Source organism: Phyllostomus hastatus, unplaced genomic scaffold, assembly GCF_019186645.2.
Source record: "Phyllostomus hastatus isolate PE091 unplaced genomic scaffold, TTU_PhHast_1.1 phas_contig_36, whole genome shotgun sequence".
Classification (NCBI taxonomy): Eukaryota; Metazoa; Chordata; class Mammalia; order Chiroptera; family Phyllostomidae; genus Phyllostomus; species Phyllostomus hastatus.
In genome coordinates this window covers 4,161,516-4,184,150 of record NW_025333862.1, presented here as the reverse complement: position 1 = coordinate 4,184,150, position 22,635 = coordinate 4,161,516, and the positions used below count along the sequence as shown (strand labels likewise).

General features: G+C 54.5%; 1 protein-coding gene across 12 annotated transcripts in view; it reads left to right on the top strand.

The window, feature by feature from the left end:
* Nucleotides 1-22,174, top strand: part of PLEKHA6 (pleckstrin homology domain containing A6) — a 136,538-nt gene extending 114,364 nt beyond the window's left edge. For 6 of the 12 annotated variants that reach the window (XM_045841591.1, XM_045841587.1, XM_045841596.1 and 3 more), the window contains 16 exons: nucleotides 1,204-1,284; nucleotides 2,205-2,273; nucleotides 3,497-3,577; nucleotides 3,865-4,014; nucleotides 4,801-4,896; nucleotides 6,436-6,547; nucleotides 7,110-7,249; nucleotides 8,184-8,333; nucleotides 9,605-9,734; nucleotides 9,906-10,012; nucleotides 10,866-11,042; nucleotides 12,044-12,211; nucleotides 12,287-12,420; nucleotides 12,929-13,074; nucleotides 17,485-17,619; nucleotides 18,302-22,174. In XM_045841591.1, coding sequence (XP_045697547.1) covers nucleotides 1,204-1,284; nucleotides 2,205-2,273; nucleotides 3,497-3,577; nucleotides 3,865-4,014; nucleotides 4,801-4,896; nucleotides 6,436-6,547; nucleotides 7,110-7,249; nucleotides 8,184-8,333; nucleotides 9,605-9,734; nucleotides 9,906-10,012; nucleotides 10,866-11,042; nucleotides 12,044-12,211; nucleotides 12,287-12,420; nucleotides 12,929-13,074; nucleotides 17,485-17,600 — 1,857 coding nt within the window. In that variant the 3' untranslated portion in view covers nucleotides 17,601-17,619; nucleotides 18,302-22,174. The remainder of the gene's footprint in view (nucleotides 1-1,203; nucleotides 1,285-2,204; nucleotides 2,274-3,496; nucleotides 3,578-3,864; nucleotides 4,015-4,800; nucleotides 4,897-6,435; nucleotides 6,548-7,109; nucleotides 7,250-8,183; nucleotides 8,334-9,604; nucleotides 9,735-9,905; nucleotides 10,013-10,865; nucleotides 11,043-12,043; nucleotides 12,212-12,286; nucleotides 12,421-12,928; nucleotides 13,075-17,484; nucleotides 17,620-18,301) is intronic. The other 6 variants (XM_045841594.1, XM_045841592.1, XM_045841589.1 and 3 more) reach the window with 4 other exon arrangements.
* Nucleotides 22,175-22,635: the final 461 nt, after the last annotated feature.

The following is a 22,635-nucleotide window of genomic DNA, read 5'->3' as shown; positions in this document are numbered from 1 at the left end:
TTAAAGTGCTATAGACCCTGCCGATGGGAGTGGACAGGCGCCCCTCGCCGTCCACGGCGTGCGGAAAGGAGGCAAGGCCGCATTTGGACCACCACCTGAACAGGACAGGGAAGTGCGTGTGGGTCCAGTGACGACCGGAAAGACAAGGGCAAAAAAAACCGTGGGGTCTCCTGAGATGTGAACCCAGAAGGTCTGCCCTAAGGTGACCCTGTCCCTTCCCTTACTCGCTTCTCCTCCCCAAAAAGCTTTTCTTGCACGCCCCCTTCTGCTGCCTGTTTCTGCAGATGAATAGAGTTAAAGGGACATAGAGCCAAGGATACTCCCTAATATGTTCACTTTTGAATGCTGTCACATTGGAACCAGTGGGGGAAAATGATGGCATTTCTGGTTGATTTGGTTGGCTTGTCCCCCCATTTCCCTCCCTCCTCCTCTCCCTCCTTTCCTCCCTCGCCTTTCTTTCTTTCTCTGTCTTTTTTGTTTGGCAAATAGTCTTTCCCCCCCATGTTCCTAATGGTCCTTGAAACATAAGATAACGTGTTGGGAGAGCAGTGTTCCAATATCTGGTGTCCCTTTAACATGGCTTGCTTGTTTTGGCCTCCTTATTTGCTCCCTAGCGTCATCCAAGACCGGCATGGATGCTACCAGCCCAGCTCTGGAAACCGTGTTTAGCAATCCTTTCTACTCTAGAGCCAAGAGGTGGGCAGGGGTTGGGGAGAGAGACCTGTGCCTATGTGTTTGGGAAGGCCCATCCAAAGAGCAGGTCCCAGCTGTTCTTTTTCTGTTGTTTCATTTAGTTCAAATTTTGGGAGACTGGCCTTTGTGATGGCCTGTGTGGTCTTTGACCAAAGCAGTGTGAGAAATGAGAGCTGGGGCAAGGAGATGACGACCTTGGCCAATGTGGATGAGACCCACAATACTCAGGCACCCTGGGGAAGCGTCCTTGGTCTGGGGCCTCTTCAGAGCTGTGAGCTAGGGCACAGTGGCCTCCCAGCTTCCTTCTGTGTCCTTTCCTCAAGGGCAGCTTCAGTGCTCGTCCTGAGATGGAGTTCACAAAGGGAAAGCAATGGGTAAGGCCAAGGAGAGGTTGCTGCAGTCCCCAAGAGGAGTTGCCCTTTTCTGTATCCTGGAAAACAAGCACAGGGGGGTTTGGGGAAGATGCCTGTGAGTCTGAGTTTGAATCATCCGTTCCTTCCTCTGCTGCAGATGAGTGAGAGTGAGACTCTCATCAGTATGGTGAACCGCATGGTGGAGAGCTCCTCCCCCAGGGCCCAGCTCTTCATGCAAGTAAGGCCTCTGCCTGGCAGCATGGTCCCTGTCAACACCATTTCAGCTTCTTGTGCATGGTCAAGTCAACCCATCTGGGACGGGGCTTGCTCCACCCAACCCACTCATCTGCCAGGTCTCATCTCCCAGGCTCAGCCTGGTCTTCCTCCTTTAATTCCACTGTGTTTCCTCCATTCTTCGTGTTCATGGATAAACCCAAGGCCCATTTCCCAAACCATCAAAATAGCCAGCATCAACATCTCATGCCTGCCAGGGATCACAAGTCTGCTTTTTAATTGCTTAGGCCTTCCACTTTCTATTTGGTATCTTCTCCACAGACATTACTGGGGTTAAGGGCATGGGGGTGTGATATGGAACCATTCAACGCCAAAGGTGTGAAGAGAGTTCTGTGGCTACTGGATGTGTCGTCAAGGGTAGGGAGCATGTACTGGACCCAGAGACACTTCTGAATTTGTACTGGTTTAAGCACAAGCCTGTGACAGGTGTTCGATCCTCTAGGTCAATAATTCTCAAACATTTCCACTGCTCATTCCATTCTCCCATGGCTTGTTCTCAAAAACAGCTGAAGGTTCACCGTTGTTCTCATGGTCATTGCCAGCAGGCTGTCAGGAGCTCTATACTCTTGGAATCCCTCTCAGCTGGAGATCCTAGAGCTTAGGGAAGGGGAGCTACACAGCAGGAGCTGAGCAGCATCTCTGTCTCCACGGTCAGCCTAGGATAATTGGGATGGAGCTGAGACTGGGCCATCCCAGGCTGCTCAGCCAGGGCACGGAGAATTAGCTCAGCTCAGGGCCCCAGATGGAAGCTACTGGAGGTGATGCACTGCAGTCTCTGGCAAAAAAGGAGCAAAGGTTGTCACTTTCCCACCTCCACATGTCCTTCTGTCCCCTGCTGCAGTAACCGGCCTCCTGTTCCTGCAGGTCCCTCCGTACCCAGAAGTGTTCCGGGACAGCCTCCACACCTACAAGTTAAACGAGCAAGATACAGATGTAAGAGCAGCTCTCCTGCTCCCTCTGTGCACTTCAGCCCCTCCCGCTGTTGTCCTCATCCTCGGGCTCCTCCATGGGGCCTCTCCTCCTCATGGCTCATCATACATTTGATCCCTGTCCTTTCTCACTGCAAAGACAGTTCTGCCCATCCTGCCTCACCTCCTTGTCTCACTCTCCCTACTCATCCCTGCCTCCCACGCTGGCTGTGTGTTTCCCCACTGAGCTCTAGGACTCTTGTTTCTGGCAGTGGGATCTGCTTATTGCAGGAACACAGACTTTGTCAGGAGGTCAGTGGTAGTCCCTAGGTAACTGGAAAGAACATGGCCGTGCCCTTGCCTCCAGGGTGCTTCAGAGCAGTGGCAGACACTAGGTGGCAGCATACGATTCCTGGGCTGAACAGCCCACTGTAGGTTCTGCAGGAGTGCGAGGTAGTGGGTCGGGGTCAGGGACAAAACAAGTAGCATGTGAGCTGGTCTTGAACTAAAGGCCCAGAGGGCAAGAATATTCAGTGGAAAGGAGCCACAGGGTGTTTGAAGGACGGCATGGATAAAGGTGTGCACATAGGAAACACAAGTCTTTCCCGAAGAGAAGTTTGGCCTGACCAGCCCTCCCCCGCCCCCCATCACCACTGGGCTTGCCTGGGCAGCAGATCTGCCCAGCAGGCCCGGGAGAGGTTCCATCTACGTGAGGATCAGACCTCTGAGGGACCCCAGCGACAGCCATCCTGAGGAGCTGGGTAGAGGAGAGAAGGGGAGAGCACATCATGTGGGACTGTGCAACCAGTTTACATTGTTCACTGGTTTTCTGAGATTGTGGCCCAAACACTGCACCCTACCTACCCCTTGAGTCCATACCCACCTAGGAGGCCTGGAAGGCCAGGCCACATTGTCTCCCCAACCCTCACGGATTGAAGCCCTAGGAGGACAGAATGCAGGAGCTTAATGTCTGGCTTTCAGCCCTCTCTTCTCTCAAGCTGACTTATTTCCTCAGAAAATAAACATACCGCCCCTCCCAGTGGGTACTTGGGAGTCTCCCAAGGTAAAGACCATCTTCCTGTTCCCAGGAATTTCCAAAGTCAAGGTGAAGGGCTAGGGTTTCTCAGCAGGGGAAAGGAGGTGGTATCCAGAGGCTGGGCCCTGCCAACCCTAGTCTCATGTCCCCATCAACTGTGTCCTTCACCCCTTCTCTCTCCCTTCCTGCCCCCCACTCCCTCGGAACCCCAGAAGTTGCTGGGCAAATTGTGTGAGCAGAACAAGGTGGTGAGGGAGCAGGACCGGCTGGTGCAGCAGCTCCGTGCTGAGAAGGTAAGAGCCAAGGGGTGGCCTTGAGTGAGGGAACACGGGGGGCTGGCACGGAGGAGGTGTGGGCTGCTATCTCCACCCTGACTAAACTGACAGGGCTTTGCCTTCTTTGAACTTGTGTCCTGTGCTTAGTCAGACCTGCTGACGCTCTCCTGAGGAAGCTCAGGCAGTGTGAGGATAACCTCCTCTGCTCTGCCTGATTGAACCTCGAGGGCTCCAGCCTGTGTTGCTAACAGTCCCAGAGAGGAGATCTCAGGACTGCTCATAGCCATTGCCCTGCCTTTCTTCAGGAGAGCCTGGAAAGCGCTTTGATGGGGACCCACCAGGAGCTGGAGATGTTTGGAAGCCAGCCCGCCTACCCAGAGAAGCTGCTGCACAAGAAGGAGTCGCTGCAGAACCAGCTCATCCACATACGGGTGGAGCTCTCTCAGGCCACAACGGTAACCAAGCGCCGGGTCTGTCCCCATCGGGAGAGCCTCCCTCCCAGGTGGTGCTCCCCTAACCCAATTCTCCTTGGAGGGCCAGAGCAGAGTGCTCCTCCGGGAGGGACAGAGAAAACAAAGACTTGAGCAGTGCCTTGCAAAGAGACAGCCAGCACGCCAGCCTGCTTGTTCCAGGGTCTCCATGAACACTGGCAAATTTCCCACCAACTTTGTTCAGGATGGTGTGGAATCAGGGCCACTCATTTCCTCGGCTGCTCTGATACCTTTGCTGCCCACCTCTGCCTTCTCTCCTGGAAACCCAGGACACTGGCAGCAATGCTGATGTTCTGGTCATGTCCTGTTGGGCACAGGGAGACCCTCCAGTACTGACAGCCTGGGTAATAGCTGTAGGGACAGCAGCCAAAGCCCCAGGAAAGCATGGCCCAGAAAGGAGAGCAAGCCCCTCCCTCCATCTCCTTCCCTCTTGTCCTCCACTTTCAACTGCTGGATCTCAGAGGACAGGAGTGTGAGGGAGTGATGTTTCCCACGCCCTCCTACCCACATATCTGGAGGGAATGGCATGTCCTCTCTATTTCGGTTTGCAATGGGGTGGGCTGGGGCACCTCCTGTGAGGCTGGTGTTTGGCTGTCATTAGAATGCCTCAGCCCTGCACACTCTCCTCAGGGCCCTCTGTGCCCTCCTCCCAGACCTGTCAGATGGCAGGCGCGTGGCCCCAGGCCCAATAGCAGGATGAGGAGAAGTGCTGGGGATGGCCGCTGTCTCAGCAAACCCTCCCCCTTGTAGGCCCTGACCAACAGCACCGTGGAGTATGAGAGCCTTGAGTCAGAGGTCTCTGCCTTGCATGACGACCTCTGGGAACAGCTCAATTTGGACGTCCAGGTGAAGAGGGCCCTGGGCAGGTGGGGGTTGGTGTGTGCTTTGGGTCTTTCTTCCCTGTGCTTTGGCCAAAAGAGACCAGGATGTCTTCCTTTCTTGCTTTGTAGATGTCAGATTTAAGATGAGGAGTTAGTTCTAAGACAAAAGACAAGTTCAGAGCCACTTAAAGCAGATGCTAAATTTCAAGATGAAAATAATGTGGGTTTTTCATTTCCAAGAAATCACAGGGGATGGAGTCCAAGTAGAAGCATTGGAACTTCAGTAAGACGTCAGGAGTTTCATGACTGGAAGAATTTAACAAACATATAAATACAGGATAAATACGAATCTCTCAGGACATCAGAAGAGTAGTCAGCACAGAAGCGATGCACTTGGGTGTTTTAAGATAGGAAGAGGCTTTCCTTTCTGGAACTGGTTCGAAACACTCTGTTTGCAGGGAGCAGGCTAGACACACTGACCTTGGAGCATCTTGTTCTTCGCCTCCCTCTGTCTTGTCTCTACCCAGCACACACACCCCATGCTTCCTCTCTGGCTAGTGTTGCAAGCCCTGTCTCTGTGGTGCAGTTGGAACCCTGGTTTCCCAGGTTTTCCTCCTGTTTCCCTTCTGGTAACAACACTTTCCACACCAGCCTTGCAGCTGGTTAGGTGAGGGGGAGGTAAAGACCCCCCTGGTCTAGAGGATCCAAACGTCACCGTGGTCTGCGGGCAGATTTCAGGAGGTAGGGTAGTGTTGTGATCAGGAGCACCAGCTCTTGGAACAAAAAGACCCCAATTCAGATGCTGGTCTTACAACAGATGGTCAGACCCGAGTCCCTTTATCTCTGAAGTAGGGACAGCTGCTGCCCTCGCCTCATAGACTTGTGAGCCAAAAGGGGTTAGTCAAAGCACTTAACACAATGCCTGGTATGGGGGAGCTAAATAAGTGGTGGCTATTAGTTTTCAAAGAGTGGGTGCTGTAACTGAATATAATTCATGAGTATTTAGGCATATGTTGGGTGTGGATATTACAGAAGAACTGTTTGGATATGAAGAAAAACAGGAAACTGGAATCTCTTACCCCTGGAAAATAGGCTACCATAAAACATTCATCTAAAGGGGTCTTCACTCCAAGACCACCCTGGCCTCCCCTGGAGGGGCTCTGAGGGGCAAGTCCTTACTCTCTTTTGGTCCTGAGTCCTCAGGTCTACCTAAAGGGGCTCTTTCCTGTGATGACTCATTATTAATGCACAGCTTTGTTTTAGAGAGGCTGCCTATGAGAAAGAGAAATGTGCTGGAGTGTGTGTGCTAGAGAATGTGTGTGTGTGCTGGAGGCTGTGTGTGTGCTAGGGATGTGTGTGTGTGCTGGAGGCTGTGTGGGTGTGCTGGAGGCTGTGTGGGTGTGCTGGAGGCTGTGTGTGTGTAATTGTTTGCTGGAGGTGTGTGTGTATTTATATGCGTTTGCATGCACAGGGCTCCTATTACCTCTGGTTTAAGGGATGCAGGGAAAGGGCTGGGACACTCCTCAGCAGTCACTTCCTTTGACCTGCTCTGTGGCTGTTTCAGAATGAGGTGCTCAACCGGCAGATCCAGAAGGAGATCTGGAGGATCCAGGACGTGATGGAGGGGCTCAGGAAGAATAATCCCTCTCGGGGCACAGACACAGCCAAGCACAGAGGTGGGCACCTCCCCACCAGCCTCTTGGGCCTCTGTCTTCACCAGAAACACTGCGGCGCCCAAAACCAGTCAGGGCCTTGCCAGGGCTCTGGAATCTTCCTTCCCCCGGGCCCTGGGATGGTGGGTGGGACTCCCTTACCCCTTGTCCTGGAACCGACCACACATACCACTCAGAGATGCTATTGGCTCTGATACACTAGATCCCTCCCCAGAAAAGGTCAAAGAGCACCTCAGCCTCTCTAGCCACTAAGCCCACAGACCCCTGGTGGTCTGAGACCTCTTCCCGGGAGTCTTCCTTCGGCCTTGGGACTTGGGGCTGGCTTTTTTTGACATCTTTAGGAGACCGTATTCTTCCTTCATCTTCCCCGGTGCAGTACACTCCCCCAGCCTGTGAGCCAGCCCTTATAGGAAGTCCCTTTGGCTGGCCTGGGTGGCACCGAAACACCAAGCCCTCCCTTCCAGTCCTTGGGTCCTTCCCTGCCTCCTTCACCTCCCTAGCCCATCCATACTCCAAGCCCCCCTCCTACCCCATGCCTCACCTTTTTCCTCTTGTTTTCCCCAAGGAGGACTTGGCCCCTCGGCCACCTACAGCTCCAACAGCCCTGCCAGCCCTCTCAGCTCCGCCAGCCTCACCAGCCCCCTGAGCCCCTTTTCACTGGTGTCTGGCTCTCAAGGGTCCCCCACCAAGTCTGGGTCCAATGAGGTAAGCTGAGAAAATGGAGTAGAAGATAGTCGGGGGAGGGAGGACCAGGTCCTCGTCTGCCTGAAACTGCAAATTCTTGCCCATCTCCTCCCCAGAGGCCTCCAGGCCTCGTGCTGTGGCGCTGTCTAAGGTAGCCGTTCATCTCCAGTGTGTGACCTTCCCTCCAGGTTTCTCCTTTACCTGCTCTCATCTTCATCTGCCATCTCTAGCTTTTTGTCAGGGAAGTCTCTCCAAGAGCACCAGGATAGTTAGCAAAGACACCAGACACTTTACAGGAATTTAAATCCAGGATTGCTCCAAGGAGTGAGAGGGTTGCGGGCTGGTGTAGGGAGCAGTCTGCTAGTCAGTCAGTCGGCAAGTGTTCACTGAGGCCCTGCTGTGGGCGAGGGAGGCAGGACCCTCTAGAAAGACACCCAAACATCCCAAGGCCTCCACTCAGGGAGCCCAGTGTCCAGTGGGGACCGAGACTGAAATACAGTGAACAGCCTCAGGAACGTGGTGGTGTGTGTGTTTCAATGCCGAGCCATGTGGTTCAGACCACAAATGCTGATCTTCCAAAGAGAGGGAGGAGCTTGAACTGGGCCCTGGAACGTTGGGACAGGTAGAGGAACAAGCCATTGCAGGAGATGGTGGAAGCCCAGGTACAGGGGTGGGAAGGTGTCCAGGGTGATGGTGAAGCAATGAGGAGAGAGCTTTGGAGAAACCCTGGGGAGTGATGGGGAGGGTACCCAGGTGGGCACTCAGTGGAGGAGAGCCTGGAGGCCGGGCAGAGAGTCAGCTCTGCAGCTGGAGCTCCGTTCACGCCATAGGTGGGAGTTTGGTGGCTCAGGGCCCCCGGGTCTCAGCGACGTTGTCTGCCTCTGCTAACACTCTTTTCTGCTCTCACAGTGGCTGCTCTTGCTCCTCCTAATGCTCTGGCTTCTCTCTGCCTCAGGAGCCCGGCCCACCACGGCCCCCCCTCCCCAAAGCCTACGTCCCCCTGGAGTCTCCTCCCACCGTGCCTCCACTCCCTAACGAGAGCCACTTCTGGCCATATCCCAACTCCCCTTCCTGGCACTGCGGTGGCGAGACAGCCAGGGGTCAGGTACCCAGCACCCTTGGGTCCTGGAGGGTAGGGTGGAGGGAATGGGGCCAAAGGCCAGGCGAGGGGGCAAGGCAGGATGCTGAATCTGCTGAACCATTTCTGCATCCCAGTACTAATTTCCCTACACCTGAGTTTCTGCTCAACCCTCTGTCTAGCTGGACTTGGGACTAAGGAAAGGACAGTTGAGGCACTCACACGGGCCTTCTTTCCCCCTTTTGCTTTCTGTGGACAATGGGGAAATGAGTCACTGCCCTACCCGATGCCCAGGCTGGGAGGGGCCTTGGCTCCAGGGGGTGGTATGACCCACCTCACCAGCATGACCAGCTGATGGGAACGATGGAACCCCACATACATACTGGTGCCATTCCAATTTCCTGCTCTTGTCCACCCCAGGCTCCAGTCCTCCCATGCTCTCTCTGTCTCTGCCTTGTCTGTGTCCTCTCTGAGTCTTACCAGTCCCTGGAGTATAATGATATAGGCCCCTCTCTCCTCTGTTCTGGCCCCTTCTCTCGCCTGGATCCCTAGCGAAGATCCAGGAGAGGTGTGCAGTTAGGCTTGGAAGAGGTTGCACGGTGAGTAGACAGTCCTGTGCCTAAAGCTGGCAAACTCATGTTCTCACCTCAGCTATTGGCATGTATATAACCCCGAGGGTCTGCCCAGCGAGGTAGGAAGAGCAGGTAACAGCACCTCTGTTTCCCAGATGACGGAAGGTGGTAGGACTTACCTGTACTCTCTAGCTGGGCTAGAGTGGAGGTTTCTGACCTCTGGCCTAGGCTTCTTTGTCTGTGTTCCTCACCGAGACTTAGGTTCTTCGACTGCACAATGGAGGGGCAAGGGTGGGGGTGCAAGATCCTTTGTAGTCTCCTGATTCTGTGAGCCACAAGCTAAGTGCCCCTTTTCTGCCCCCAGAATACTGGCACTGAAGTTCACCTGGTCCTTTTGCTCAGGTCTTGGGTAGGATGCAGGCAGAATCCTCAGAGACCCTTGGCCTTGTTGCCCCCTTCTTTCTGGCTCACAGAAAGTCCGTGCTTCTTTGTGCTTGCTAAGGAGACCCGTCAGGTTGAGGGGCCACCTGGAGGTCCCCACGAGGGCCTTGCATTGGCCAGCCTAGTGCCTCCCTGCCCCTGCATAGCTGGCACACATAGAGTATCCCTGTCCCCCTTGTTTTCAAGGGTTTGCACACCAGCCATTGCTAAACAAAGAATGACCACTGGGGACCCAATTCCCTCAGTCACTCTAGCATTCAACCTCTTCTCATTCTTTCTTCACAGCCCAAGGCAAGCTATGAGGCAAGCAAAAAAGAGCCCCGCCAGACATCACCCCTGGACACCTCTAGAGACATCAGCCTTGTGCCCACCAGGCAAGAGGTGGAGGTCGAGAAGCAGGCAGCTCTCAACAAAGGTACTTCCTGACCCGTCTTCCCCTAGAAGGAAGGCTGAGGGTCAGAGAGGAGCCCAGGGAGGTGCTCACTAACTCCTAGAGAGAGTGCTTACCTGCCCAGGCCTTCCGTCTCCCCTGTCGCTCTGCCTTCCTCTCTCCCTGAGGCCCACTGGCTGCTCTGTCTCCCTGCAGTTGGCATTGTGCCCCCACGGACGAAGTCACCCACTGATGAAGACGTGACCCCGGCAACGGTGGTGAGGAGGAATGCTAATAGGCTCACCAATGGTCTCTCCGCCCAGGTGAGTGCATACCTGCAGGCTGTGGGAGCTCTGGCGGGCCTGAGCCCGGCTGGCGGCCTGGGGGCCTCTGTGGGTCCACCCACCTGTCGCCACTGTTCAAGAAACCCAGGGCTGGAGGCAGAAGGCAGAACAAGCAGGAGGAGGGCAGCAGCCCTACCAGAGGAGGTCTTCTTCAAGGAGACAGACGTGTCAAAGGACAAGGAATATGTGTACAACAATGATGAAAAATATTTAACAAAGTTATGATGAAATACAAATAGAGCAAAAGCCAGTAGTCAGCGTGCAATGTGCCGCCCAGAGCAGCGCGTCAGTGCCTTGGTGCTGCTAGGAAGTGAGCAGGACTCCACGGACCTGGGAGCTTAAAGCAACAGGCTTTTATTCTCTCACAGTCGTGGAGGCAGAGGCCTGCAGACAAGGTGCTGGCAGGGACGGCTCCTCCGGAGGCTGTGAGGGAGAGTCCACTGTGCGCCCCTCTCGCAGCTCACAGTTGCTGCTGCCAGTCCTTGGTGTTCTCTGGCTCGCAGACACATCGCCCCAGCCTCTGCCTCCACTGCACCTATTCCGTGTGTCTTCTTGTCTCCCCTAAGGACGCCCGTTATTGGTTTCAGGGTCCACTCTGATTCAGGATGATGTCATCTTGAGATCCTTTACTTAATTACACCTGCAAAGACGCTATTTCCTAATAAGATCACATTCTTAGGTACTGGGGGTCAGGACTTGGGCAAACCTTTTGGGGACTAGTTAATTTACTACAGGCAAGCTTCCCAGGGAAGGAAAACGTCAAGGCATTAGGGCAGATGGAAAAGCTAGGTGGAGGGTGCGGCACCTGTCAGAGTCCCATCTCCCACTGCAGCAGGAGCGCCCCAAGAGTGCTGTGTTCCCCGGCGAGGGCAAGGTCAAGATGAGCGTGGAGGAGCAGATTGACCGCATGCGACGGCACCAGAGTGGCTCCATGAAGGAGAAGCGGAGAAGCCTGCAGCTCCCGGCCAGCCCGGCCCCCGACCCCAGCCCCCGGCCGGCCTACAAAGTGGTAAGTCCCCCCAGGCTCCCACAGGCCTGACACCTGCCAACATGGCCCACTCCCAGGCTGCGGCCAGCCTGGGCTGCAGCAGTCGGCCGTGGCCTGGGGTTTAGAGGAGGAGGGAACAGGGAGGGCCGAGCTGGGCACCCGGGGGGTGGGGGACGCTTCTGCCCACTGGGAAGAAAAGATCCTGCAACAAGTATTTCCTTTTTTTTTGTGTTTAAAGAAAAATAATTCATAGAAAGGAATGCCTTGATTGTTTTGGTTAAAACAGATAATAGAAAGTTCAGTTAATAGAGGATAAGTACAAAATCCAGCACCCAGAAGTAGCCATCGCTTGTAAATGGCTCTAGAGTGCTTTCCGTGTGCTTGGCACGGGGCCCAGCATCCTGAAGACCCCCGTGGCGGCTCGGCAGTGCCTGGTGCTGCACAGGTCATGAACCCTCGTCGTGCTGCCTCGTTCAGTCCTTCCAGCAGCGCCGGCTCGGGGATTATTACCCCTGTTTCCGAGGTGGGGAGAAAAAGTCACGGGAAATTAGGAGGGTCCTAGGCCACACAGCCAGTAAGCGCAGAGCTGGAGGGAGCCCAAGCCATCGGCCTGATTTTTCTTTTTTATTAAATATCTAAAATATTAAAAAACTATGACTCATAAGTCCTGACCTCAAACAGTTTACATTCTGGTTAGTGGATTGGAACTTCTATAATATGAAATGATTAGAGATTAATGAAAGACACACTGAGTCAACTGCTCAGAATAATATGTCACAGGAAGTGAGCAAAGGGCACAGCAGGACGGTAAGTGACAAGTATTGCTGAGAGATATTGATGGAATTTTGCCCCCAGGCCCTTGCAGGCGGGCAGGCCTTGGACAGGCAGTATGGAAGGATAGCTCTGCAGTGGGAGCGGTGGGGTGGCAGCCAGATCGGGTGTACTGGTGGGGACAGCGAGGACACAGCATGGTTGGGGTCCCTGGAGGCACCAGCTGCAGTGGAGGCGCCCACGTCCCCTAGGTGCGCCGTCACCGCAGCATACATGAAGTGGACATCTCCAACCTGGAGGCTGCTCTGCGGGCTGAAGAGCCTGGTGGGCAGGCCTACGAGACACCCAGGGAGGAAATTGCTCGACTTCGCAAGATGGAGCTGGAGCCCCAACACTATGACGTGGACATCAACAAGGAGGTGAGCAGAGTCCAAGGGGCGGAGGGGACAGAAGCCCTGGGAGGAATGAAGGCGATGACCTTGGTCCCTCCGTAGCTCTCCACCCCAGACAAAGTCCTCATCCCTGAGCGGTACATTGACCTGGAGCCTGACACTCCCCTGAGTCCTGAGGAGTTGAAGGAGAAGCAGAAGAAAGTGGAGAGGATCAAGACACTCATTGCCAAGTCCAGGTAACTGGCCTGGGTGAATCTCTACTTCTGCCCACCTGGCACCTAGGGCACCTGAGGCACAGGTGCCACTGACTCCAGCCCATGTCACTGGGGACTCTGAGCCTCCCCAGAGTGGAGAAAATAGAGGCAGTGGCCCAGGGCAGCGAACTGGCCCCAGCCCTGTGGCCAGGGCAATGAAGGTGCCCATGGGTGCCGAAGTGCTGCTGAGCTTGCGCACACACTCTCACCAAGACAAGCTGATGGGTTGCCCTCTAATGACTTCTCCCCTTCGAGGCCACCCTAAACGTTCACTTGAACCTTCCAGGTCATTTTAAAACATTGTGGGTAGGGGTCCCAACATGTGTTTTGCCAGGTCCCACTCCCCTGGGGACAGCCTTGTTGGGGACCAGAGTCTTCAATGCCCTTGCCCCCACCTCACCCCCACCAACCTCAGTCCACAGGTTCCCCCCATAAGCCAATTGGACCATCCTGTCCCCCCCACCATGTCTGTGTGTCTGTACCTCTTCAGTATGCAGAACGTGGTGCCTGTCGGCGAGGGGGACCTTGTGGACGTACCCCAGGACTCAGAGAGCCAGCTGCAGGAGCAGGAGAAGCGGATTGAAATCTCCTGTGCCCTGGCGACCGAGGCCTCCCGCAGGGGCCGCATGCTGTCTGGTGAGAGGGGCTGGACCTCGCTCTGCCAGGGACAACGGCTGACCTTGTGTAGGGGAGGAGGCAGGCGCTACCAGGGGTCAGAGACAGAGAGGAGCAGGGCAAGGGAGCAGTTCCTCAAGGTCAGGACGAGCACCTGTTGAGCACCAGGCGCTGTGCTGGGCTCAGGGTGCACAGGGGCCAGAGTTGCTGATGCTCAGGAGCTCAGAGCCGTGATGACCCTCCTGGGCCCCGTATGGAGGAATGGCTGAGGCCACGTGGGCAGCAAGGGAGCCATTCTTCCTGGGAAGGTTGGAAAAGGCATAGAGAATGGTAATAACTGACATGATTGGTGTGAGGGCCAGGTATTCCAGGGTATCCTTTCACTTCCCGTTCTTGCTGCATGCAGAGAGGAAGAATAAGAGAAGATGGTGCAGGTAACCAGGAGCTGAGAGTGATATGATCACCCCCTTGGCTACTGACCCCATCCCACTTTTCTGCTAAGAAATGATGGTGTGAGGAATTGGCTTCACACTGGCACAAAGAGCAGTAGGAACCAAATGGACAGCGTGAGGTTAAAGTCAACAGGACTAACTTCTACTCAGCCTGAGTCATCACCTGGAGTAAATCAGAGTGTGATTGGCAAGATGAAATGGAGGAAGATGGGAAGAATTAAAGAGATTCTGTGTGAATGGGAGCATGAAAGGTAGAGGAAAGACAGTGGTGAAGTCATGAAGATTGGGAGATGAAGTCTTTTCTCCCTATCAAGACAAGGTGTTAGGGAGGGGGAGGGCAAGGGGCAGGGAGCGGGAGGGCTTTGACGGCCAGTTAAGAGGGATGCCCTGGAAGGATGCTAAGTTGGATGACTCTGGTCAAGGAAGCAGAGACAGGGGTGCTGGCCACAGTGACAGCAGCCTGGCTGAGAGTCAGGCCACAAGCGGGTAAGGATGGTGGCCAGGAGCTCAGTGGAGGCGATGGCACTTCAGGTTGGTGATTAAGAGCGTTTTGAGTTCTGGCTCTCTGGGGCTCCAGCTCCTCACCTGTAAATTTCAAATCAAAATACCTGTCTGGTCGTGCAAGGAATAGACAGTGTGTGCCAAGCACCCCGCACAGTGCCAGGCACTCAGCAGGCACTCGATGGAGGCCAGCCAGCGGTGGGTGCGGTGGTCCTGGGCGATGGTGGTGGCACAGGTGCAACAGTGGTAGCTGATGTGGAAACGGGGACCAGTTGTGCTTTTCCTAGCTAGCTTAATGTGGATATTCTCGGAAACCAGAGGGCTTTAGGCTACAATGAAGGGCTTTAAGTAAGCCTTAGGGAAGAGCCTGCTGGCACTTAGGTTATAATGGACATTAGCTGGTGGCCAGGGGATGTCCCTGGAAATTTATCAGAAGGAGGCTGTCAGTGGGCCGCACTTGGGGGCAAGAGAAGGATGGGCCTCTGGGAGTCCATCCTGTAGCCAAAGGTAGCAGAACCAGTTCAGCTGCAAGGAGGCCTTTGTCAAACCCCTGTAGTTTAGCTGTGAAAGGAACTTCAACCCTCCAAAGATCAAATTCCACATGCTCTGAGCATAAGGAAACTTCCTGTTTCGAGGGTTAGAGCGTACAACACTATTTTAATACTTCCCTCTGCACCCGCCCCCCCCCCCAGCCCCTTGCTCTCTCTACTGCAGTTCCCCAGCCAAAAGTTCCACGAAAACAAAACTCACCTGGCCTGTCAGATTCCCCTTCCCTACACACGGCTTCCATTTCATGGTCTGTGCACTGAAAGCAAATGGTTACCTGGCTTTTGCCAAAACCCTAACTCTTTAAAAACTGGCCATGGCAGGGCCAGCCCTCAGACTTAGCCCACTGTCCCCACCGCCCATGTCCGTGGGCCAGGTCTCCAGAGCTGCAGATCTGCCAGGCACAGTGAGGGCCATTCCTGGGCGCACAGCGTGGGTGTAGGTCCATGCCGGGTCCTGTGCACATGGGGTGCTGGGTGCAGGTCGAGAGGACAGTGCAGCAGACGCAGGATGCAGAGTTAGCGCCTGAGTGTGCATGCATGGCACGGGCAGTGTGGTTGGTGACAAGTGTTGCAGCATTTGGCGGGAAACACTCGTCGTGAGCAGACTGAGTTGCGTGGTAAAAGGGAAGGTGTGGCAGCATTCACTTTGTATGTGTGGCCTGAGGCCATGTGCAGTGTGTGCAGATACACATGTATTTGTGTGTATTCAAGTGTGCGGGGCATAGGGGAAGGAATGTTGAATACAAATACAGGGGTGTGTATGTCTGTGTGCGTGCGTGTGCAAAATGTCTATGGGTGCTGTGTGGAGGTCCGTTACTGGTGAGCACAGGTGGTGTTTGGTGAGCTGTTGGAGCATGGACACATGTGTATGTGGGGGCCAGTCCAAGGGTGGAGGCAGAGTCTGTGAATGCATGTGTGCACGTGTGACTGACCCTGTCCGCAGTGTGGGGACGGTAACGGGTGTGTGTGTGTGTGTGTGTGTGTGTGCTGTGCAGTGTGCACATAGTGAGACATTCAAGAGGCCCTGCCTGTGTGTGCAGTCTGAGGGAGAGAGCAGTCCTGTGAATGTGAGTACGTGTGACTGGTTACGTGCGTGCAGATGTGGTAGTACTTGTGAACACACAATTGTCACTTCACATCTGTCCAGTACGTACTTCACACCTGTATGAATTTTAATGATTTCAATGGATGTATTTCTAATAATGTATACTTAGGAATTCTCTGCCTTCTTAACTAGGTTACGTTCAACATAATGAGTCTTGCTTGCTCTTGCTCCTTTAGTACCATCCTAAATACCCTTATTTTGCGTACCTCTGTCGAAGGGGTGCCGTTAGGGGCTATAATTGGTTCAGACCCACTCAGGGCTAATTAAATACTCCCAAACTATTACACATTTAAAGTTATCATGTCTACTTTTTACAAAAGATTTTCTCTCTCCAGTGGTACCTTCTGATGGATGTCAGTGGGCCTCTCAATTCCTCTCTCTTAGAATGTTCTTGTTTTAATTCTCCCATGGGCTAGAAACCCTGCCAGTCAACACCCACTAGAACCGTGTATAAACAAGGAGTTTATACACGGACTCCAAGGAGCTGTCCTATGAGTGAAGTGTAAGAGCTTCACTGAATGTATGTTGTACCTTCTATCTGGCCTCCTGGAGCTCTCCCTGCCCTAGCGTTTCAGTTTTTGACTGTTTGAGAAGCAGAGGTTGCCAGAGGACTAACCGCCGTGATACAGACATGCACAGCAGTGTGTGTTTCAGAAGCACTTGTGAAGGGTTTGTATGTGAACTTATAGGTGTGCTGGGCCATGTGGAAGTGCACAGACACACACGTGTCTGAGTCGTGTGCCACCAGTAAAGGTACAGCTTTGCTGGGTCCCATGCACGATGCCTGTGTTGTGTGCAGGCAGACACACCCTCCCGCTCCTGGGAGAGCTCCGAGTCTCCGCTGCGTGTGTGGGTGTGTGCGCATAGGTGGAGGGCGGCACGCTGGCCCTTTGTCTTACGCAGAGGGCAGGGAGGATGAGGAGGTCCAGGGCAAGGTGGGGAGGGAGTTGAGCAGGGAGTTTACACCAGGACCCCTCTCCCACAGTAAACATGTGTGACGCTGGCTGAGGTCTGGTTCTTCTCTGGGCCCGAGTGAGGACAACTTCTCCGTCCCCCTCCTGCCTCATAGCTGGGCGGAGGGTGCCCAGGGCCTGAGACTGCACAGAGTGGGCCCCTAACAATCCAGCTCCGTCTCATTGTTCTCAGCAGGGAAGAATCATGATAACAGAGTACAACCTCATTAACTCAAAGCCACCACTTCAAGGCTTGTAACGGTTTGCCCAGGGGTGGAGGGAAGTCTGCCCTCCCTGGACTGAGCAAGGGGTCTTGAGTGGCAGCCGGGCACACACGCTGAGCCCTCGAGCCTGGTTATTGGAACTCACTTCCGGCCTTTCAGAAGGCTCCATTTTACTGGAATTGATTAACATGGTGATCACTTCACTTCGATCTAGTCATAAATGGGGACCTGATCATTTGGACTGGTGTGATTTTACTGTACTATTAATCATTATCATAGTGATACCACGGTAGATAAGGTGCCATCCCCTATTCTGTCCACACACGAGTGGAGAGGTGTGCAAACCTCCCCATCGTCCCAATGGCCAGGGAGCCTTGGGCCCAGAGAGGCCAGGCCTTGCCCACAGCCACCGTCACACTGGTTCTCAGCGGAGCCTGGACCTGCCGGGTCTCCTCTAGGGTCCCATGCTCTCCCCCACCGCACCTGGAACGAGGCTGGCTCTGCCTTAGCTTGAGCAGGTCCCCAGGCTCAGCTCTCCTCTCCGCTTGCCTCCCGCCCTGCCTCCCTCCAGCCCGCCCGCCCGGAGCAGGGCCTCACCTGCTCGCCCCACCCACCTCGATTCACTTCCCTGTTCATTTCTGTTTCCAGTGCAATGTGCCACCCCAAGCCCTCCCACCTCCCCTGCTTCCCCGACTTCACCAGCCAACCCCCTGTCGTCTGAATCCCCACGGGGCGCCGACAGCAGCCATACCATGCGGGTCTGAGCTCTGATGTAAGCATTCTGTAAGCATTCTTCTACGTGTTTCATCCTCCCCGGGGAGGGGGGGGGAGTGGGGGCCCCGCCCTCACCCCACTGAGCCATCTGCACCGCCTCATTCCGGCATTGCTTCCCCCTCGGCCCCAGCACCCACGCTGCTCTCCCCTCGCCATCCCTTTGCTTGAGCCCCCTTGTCCCTGTGCAGTGCTGGACTAGGGCCGGCTGGCAGGGCTGCTGCTTGGATGCTGCAATGCCAACAGGCTTTGCTTCTGGGAAAGCAGACAGGGAACAGAGCTGAGATCTCCCTTGTCCGCTCTCGGGAAGGGACTCCTCAGACACTCCCCGCTGTCCCCCTCCCGTACCTCCTGTTGACCCACAAACCTTCCATCCCTTGAGATACACAGCAGCCCTGCCTCAGGGGCACCCAGAAGCTGTTTCTCCCAGATCTTACGTAAATTAAAATAACATCAGAATCTATAGCCAAAGGCTGTGCACCATCCTTACCTCTAGCACACGGCCGCTCAGTATCAGGCAAACAGAGAAGCATGTTCACTTCTAGGTACTGCTGCCCCTCTCTCAGGGTTGAGGGTGTGGGGTGGGGGTGGTTCCCACAGGGCCTTCACAGCCAGAGTCGTCTCTCTCCTGGGAAGAGTTGGCTGAGGTCTGCTCTGTGCGGCACCTTTCTCACCCGAGTTCTCTTTTCTTCAGCGCAAGCCCTGGCTGCCACCAACGCTGTGAAGCTCCCCAGAGCCACCCGCTGAAGCCCTCCTCTGCCCTTCTGCAGTCCTGGCCCCACCCCGGCCCCAGGCCCCGTGCACTGTGGGAAGACTGCCAGCTGCCAGGCTGGGGGCCAGGGCTGCTGCCAAGAGGAGTCCGGGTGCTTCGGTGTCCACACACCTGCCACGCCTGGCCCTGAAGCCCTCACTGCTCAGATGGTGGTCCTCAGCCAGGGCCTGAGATGGTGGGGTGGGGAGCATCCTGTCTGATGCCCAAGTCACAGGGAGCCTGGGCCTGACTCTGGCTGGGGTTGTGATGGCCCTACTGGAACATTCCTTGATGGAGAAGACACCCTGGTGGGAAGGATGCTCTGGGCTGCCTTAGGTTAGGAGTAGAGGTGAAGAGAAGATGAACACTGCCTCATCCAGCCCTTCTTGACTCGAAGGACAGCACCTGCCATCTTCCTCGTCCCCCATCAGCCCCATGCACTGCCCCAGCTGTACCCAAGGCTTTAACACATCTCTGCTTATGGGCTCTCCTTTGCAGTCCAGTGGAGACTGACCACCCTGCTTGAGCCAAAGACAAGGTGCCGAGAAACGGGGAGACTCCCGGGCCCCCAGAGGGGGCGGTGCAGGCTGGGAAGGAGAGCAGCAGGTCTGTGCAGGGTCTGGCGGAGGTTGGAAGGGGAGAGAGGAAGGCAGAGGTCCTAGGAAAGGGAGGGAAAGAAGCAGCAGGACTCATTCGCAAGTAAGAGGACAGAGATGGAGGGGGGATGGGAATGGCTTTCTGAGGTGAGCCTTGGTGCAGTGCCCAGGACAGTGCCAGATTGTCAGCTTAGCACTGCCCACCCCAACCCCAGGGTCAGCGGCCTGCTGATGCCAGGGCCCCAGGAGGCCTCACCAGTGAGTGCGCGGCTGCCTTCGGCTGAAGCACTGGGCTCGGGGGTGTGGGCTGGGAGTGAGCGGGCTGTGTAGGGCAGCCTGGGACGTAGGCGGCCCTTCGTAGGTCTGGGCCCGGCGTGTGCCTCCCCTCCTTTGGGAACAGAGAGAAGGACCTGTCTTATGCAGGGTGTGGTCAGCTTTGGGATCTTTCCTAACCATTTTTTTTGTGACCTTTCTGGAATGTGCTGTGGGCCAGCTGAGAGCATGCTCAGGGAGGGGGGATGCAGTCTGGGCCTGGGAGGCCAGGCACTGGGCCCCACATCCCCGGCGCCCCAGGTGAAGGCCAGCTGAGGCTGTACCAGAGATCCCCTTGTAGGTTGGCCCTTTCGGGATCCGCAGGCCAGGGAGACCTGGGGGGTGGGGGAGACAGAAGCCCACTCATTCTTCTCTGCCTCGCCCACCTTGAGATAAGTGTAGCCAGAGAGGGGGAAGCAGGGAGAGTGCAACCGAACTCTTTGCCAGAGCCGCTGCCCTGGGACTCCAGCCGGACCTCCAGCGGCCCTGGGAACAGCCACTCTGTCTTCCACCAATTCTCCACTCCTTCAGGGCTGGGACGGTTACTGGTTCACGTGCAAGTAAAGATGATAGTTCACTCAACAAATATTTACCGAGCGCCTTTTACATACCAGGCACTATTCTAGGTACTTAGGATGGTCTCCTGCTTCCAAGGGACTATAGACCGAGGGGATTCCGCCTGTCTTCGCTTCGAGCAAGTTTGGGCTGCACTTCTCATCTTTAGCCCAGCTCAGGCACCCCAAGCTGTGCATTCTGCCCCTGGGCTGGCAGGTGGGGCTGGCTCTGAGGTAACCCTCTTCCTCCCTCCCCACACCTTTCTCATCCACAGGACACAGATTTTTCAGGGCCTTCCATGCCTTCCCCTTCATTTGTCTGTCTGTCCTTTTTTTAAAAAATGATATTTTAAGAGATACATGTAAAATACCAAGGATTAATGTCTGTATGTCTATCACCTCTCTCAGCTCTTATTTCATAAAGCTGGCCCTTTATGTTGCTTTACATGCCTTAATATATGTTTTATGAAAATTATACATATTATAGATATATATGTAATTAATATATATATATATTTGTTTGGATATCTGATCCTTTCCTAGAACTCCTGCCCAGGCTCATTTTTTATTTTTTTTTTTTTACTTTCCATACCATTCCTAGCATGTTGAAGCTGTACCCCATGCCTTTTGATCCAAAGAAGGGGAGAGAAAGACTTATTTTAAGACAGATTGATTTTACGCTTTTATTATAAAGCAAATCTATTTTCAAGTGTGCAATGTCTGAATGGAATTGGTGAAAAATGTGAGGAGACCAGGGCGGCTGCCCCTAGGTCCCGCCGTCCACTCTTCCCTCTGCCCAGCAGCCCCCTTCTGCCCATCCCTCCTCCCGCTCTGCACGGGGCCAGCCCCAGAGCTCACCCAGAGGACACCTTGCCAGGGGAGGACGCTCTCTGGGAAGTCCTGGTCTGAGGGTTTGATTACACTGTCCGCTCTCGATGACCCTCCGGGGTTATCGGATGTGCCCCTCCGGAGGAAAGTGTTGACGTGTGCTCAGAGGCACGCCCAGGCAGGCACCGAACTGCTAGATGCGCCCTGGAACCCCCTCCCCCATCGCCCTGCTGGAAAGAGTGGACAGCTTCATGGCAGCCTGTGCCAAGCAACACCAAGAATGCCAGTCTGTTCCTTGACGGACCCAGGGTATGGAGCAAAGGCCAAAGGAAATGGTTTGGGATTCCCGGTCCTTCCGCGTAGACGTGTTCGAGTTCCTTGGACTCCTCACACTCCATTTCACTTGTCCTCCCTCTAGTCTGGGTCACATCTGTGGCATCTGTTTCCCTCTGGGACCTTTCCTCTGGGGCTGCCTGTTGTTAAGGGCCTGGTACCTCGGTCTGGCATCCAGACTGCACAGTCAGCTTCTGGGCTGAGGAGGGTCCCACGGACAATGTAGCAGCTCAGCCTTGGCCACGAACCCCAGGACTTTTCTGCAGCCAGCTGTCCCTGGGTGCTGAACTGAGCCAGCTCAGCCTTCCACACTGCTTTACCAACTGTGAAAGTGGGCAAGCAGCTCTTGCTTTTACAGATATGGGAAATATGGAAATCTTTTGTCCAGATCTGGAATCTGGGGGTTTGGAACCTAGCACAGAGCTTCTCCCAGGACTGGAAGCTTGACCTCCCAACTTTTGACACTTACTGGCCCCCGTTCCCAGCCTACAGCATCTTGCAATGAATGAATGGGGACCAGATGGAGGCCCAGAACTGAGTAACCCACCTGGGTAATAGTCCTAGTACTAATTTAGAGCCTTCCCAATTAGCACATTACCTCCCTGATCAATAACCAAGAGGCTGTAATCAAATATTGCTACTGTCACTTTAAAGATTTTCTGAGGTTGCAAGCTGTGCACATTTGCCCTTCTGCCTTGGTGAGAGGCACGTTCTCGGGGCCGCGCTGATACAGCAAGAGGAAACCAATTCCTTTCCCCTCTGGGCACCACTCCCAACCAGGAAGCTCTCAAAACTAAGGAAAAATATAAAATATACATATATACATATATCTATTTATGCACATATTGGGGCCAATCTGATTTGCTAGTATTAGACAATAAACCATACAAGGAAATGTATGATCTCATTGTCTTTCTTTAGTATAAAAGTGACCTTAGAAGAAGAGTTAAGGTTAAATAAAGAGAGGGCATCTCGGTCAGGGGACCCAACAGCTGTAGCAGCCCTTTAGCACCTTTCTAGTCATCAAGTCCCCTCTCCCAGGGAGGGGCATCCTGACCGACAGTCTAGCCGTTGGGTCCGCTCTCAGCAGCATTCTTTTTAGAAATAGGGACTGAAGAACCCCGTGAGCTCTGCATTTGTATATTGCAAGTTTGTATGAACCCAGTGCAGGAAATAAAATGGTTTGTACAAGTGGTGTGTCTCTCACATTCTGTGTCCATGTCTGCTTGTGGCTGGCCTCAGGGTTCATGGCAATTTATGGGGGCTCTGGGTGGGGCCAGGCCTTCCTAAGAGCAGAGCTGGGTTCAAAGCGGATGCACCCCCAGCCCAACCCTCTGCGTCAGACTGCACAGCTCCACCCCCTGCCCAGGCAGCAACCCCAGCATTCTTACAAGTGTGCGCCTCCCTGTGCACCAGGCTTGGTGGCGTGCTGCCAACACCGTGGCCATCCTTTTGGCTCGGGTGGCCCCAGATCAAGGCCTGTCCCACCATCCTGTACACTGGGAGTATCAGATGCTTCGTGCCCTTGAACCTTCTCCTTAATTTGGTCTCTGAGGCTGAGGGTAGGACTGTAGGAGAAGAAAAACAATTCTCAGCCTTTCTTGATTGCTACACAATGTCCTGCATTTCCACTTAGGGTATAAGAGGGTCTATG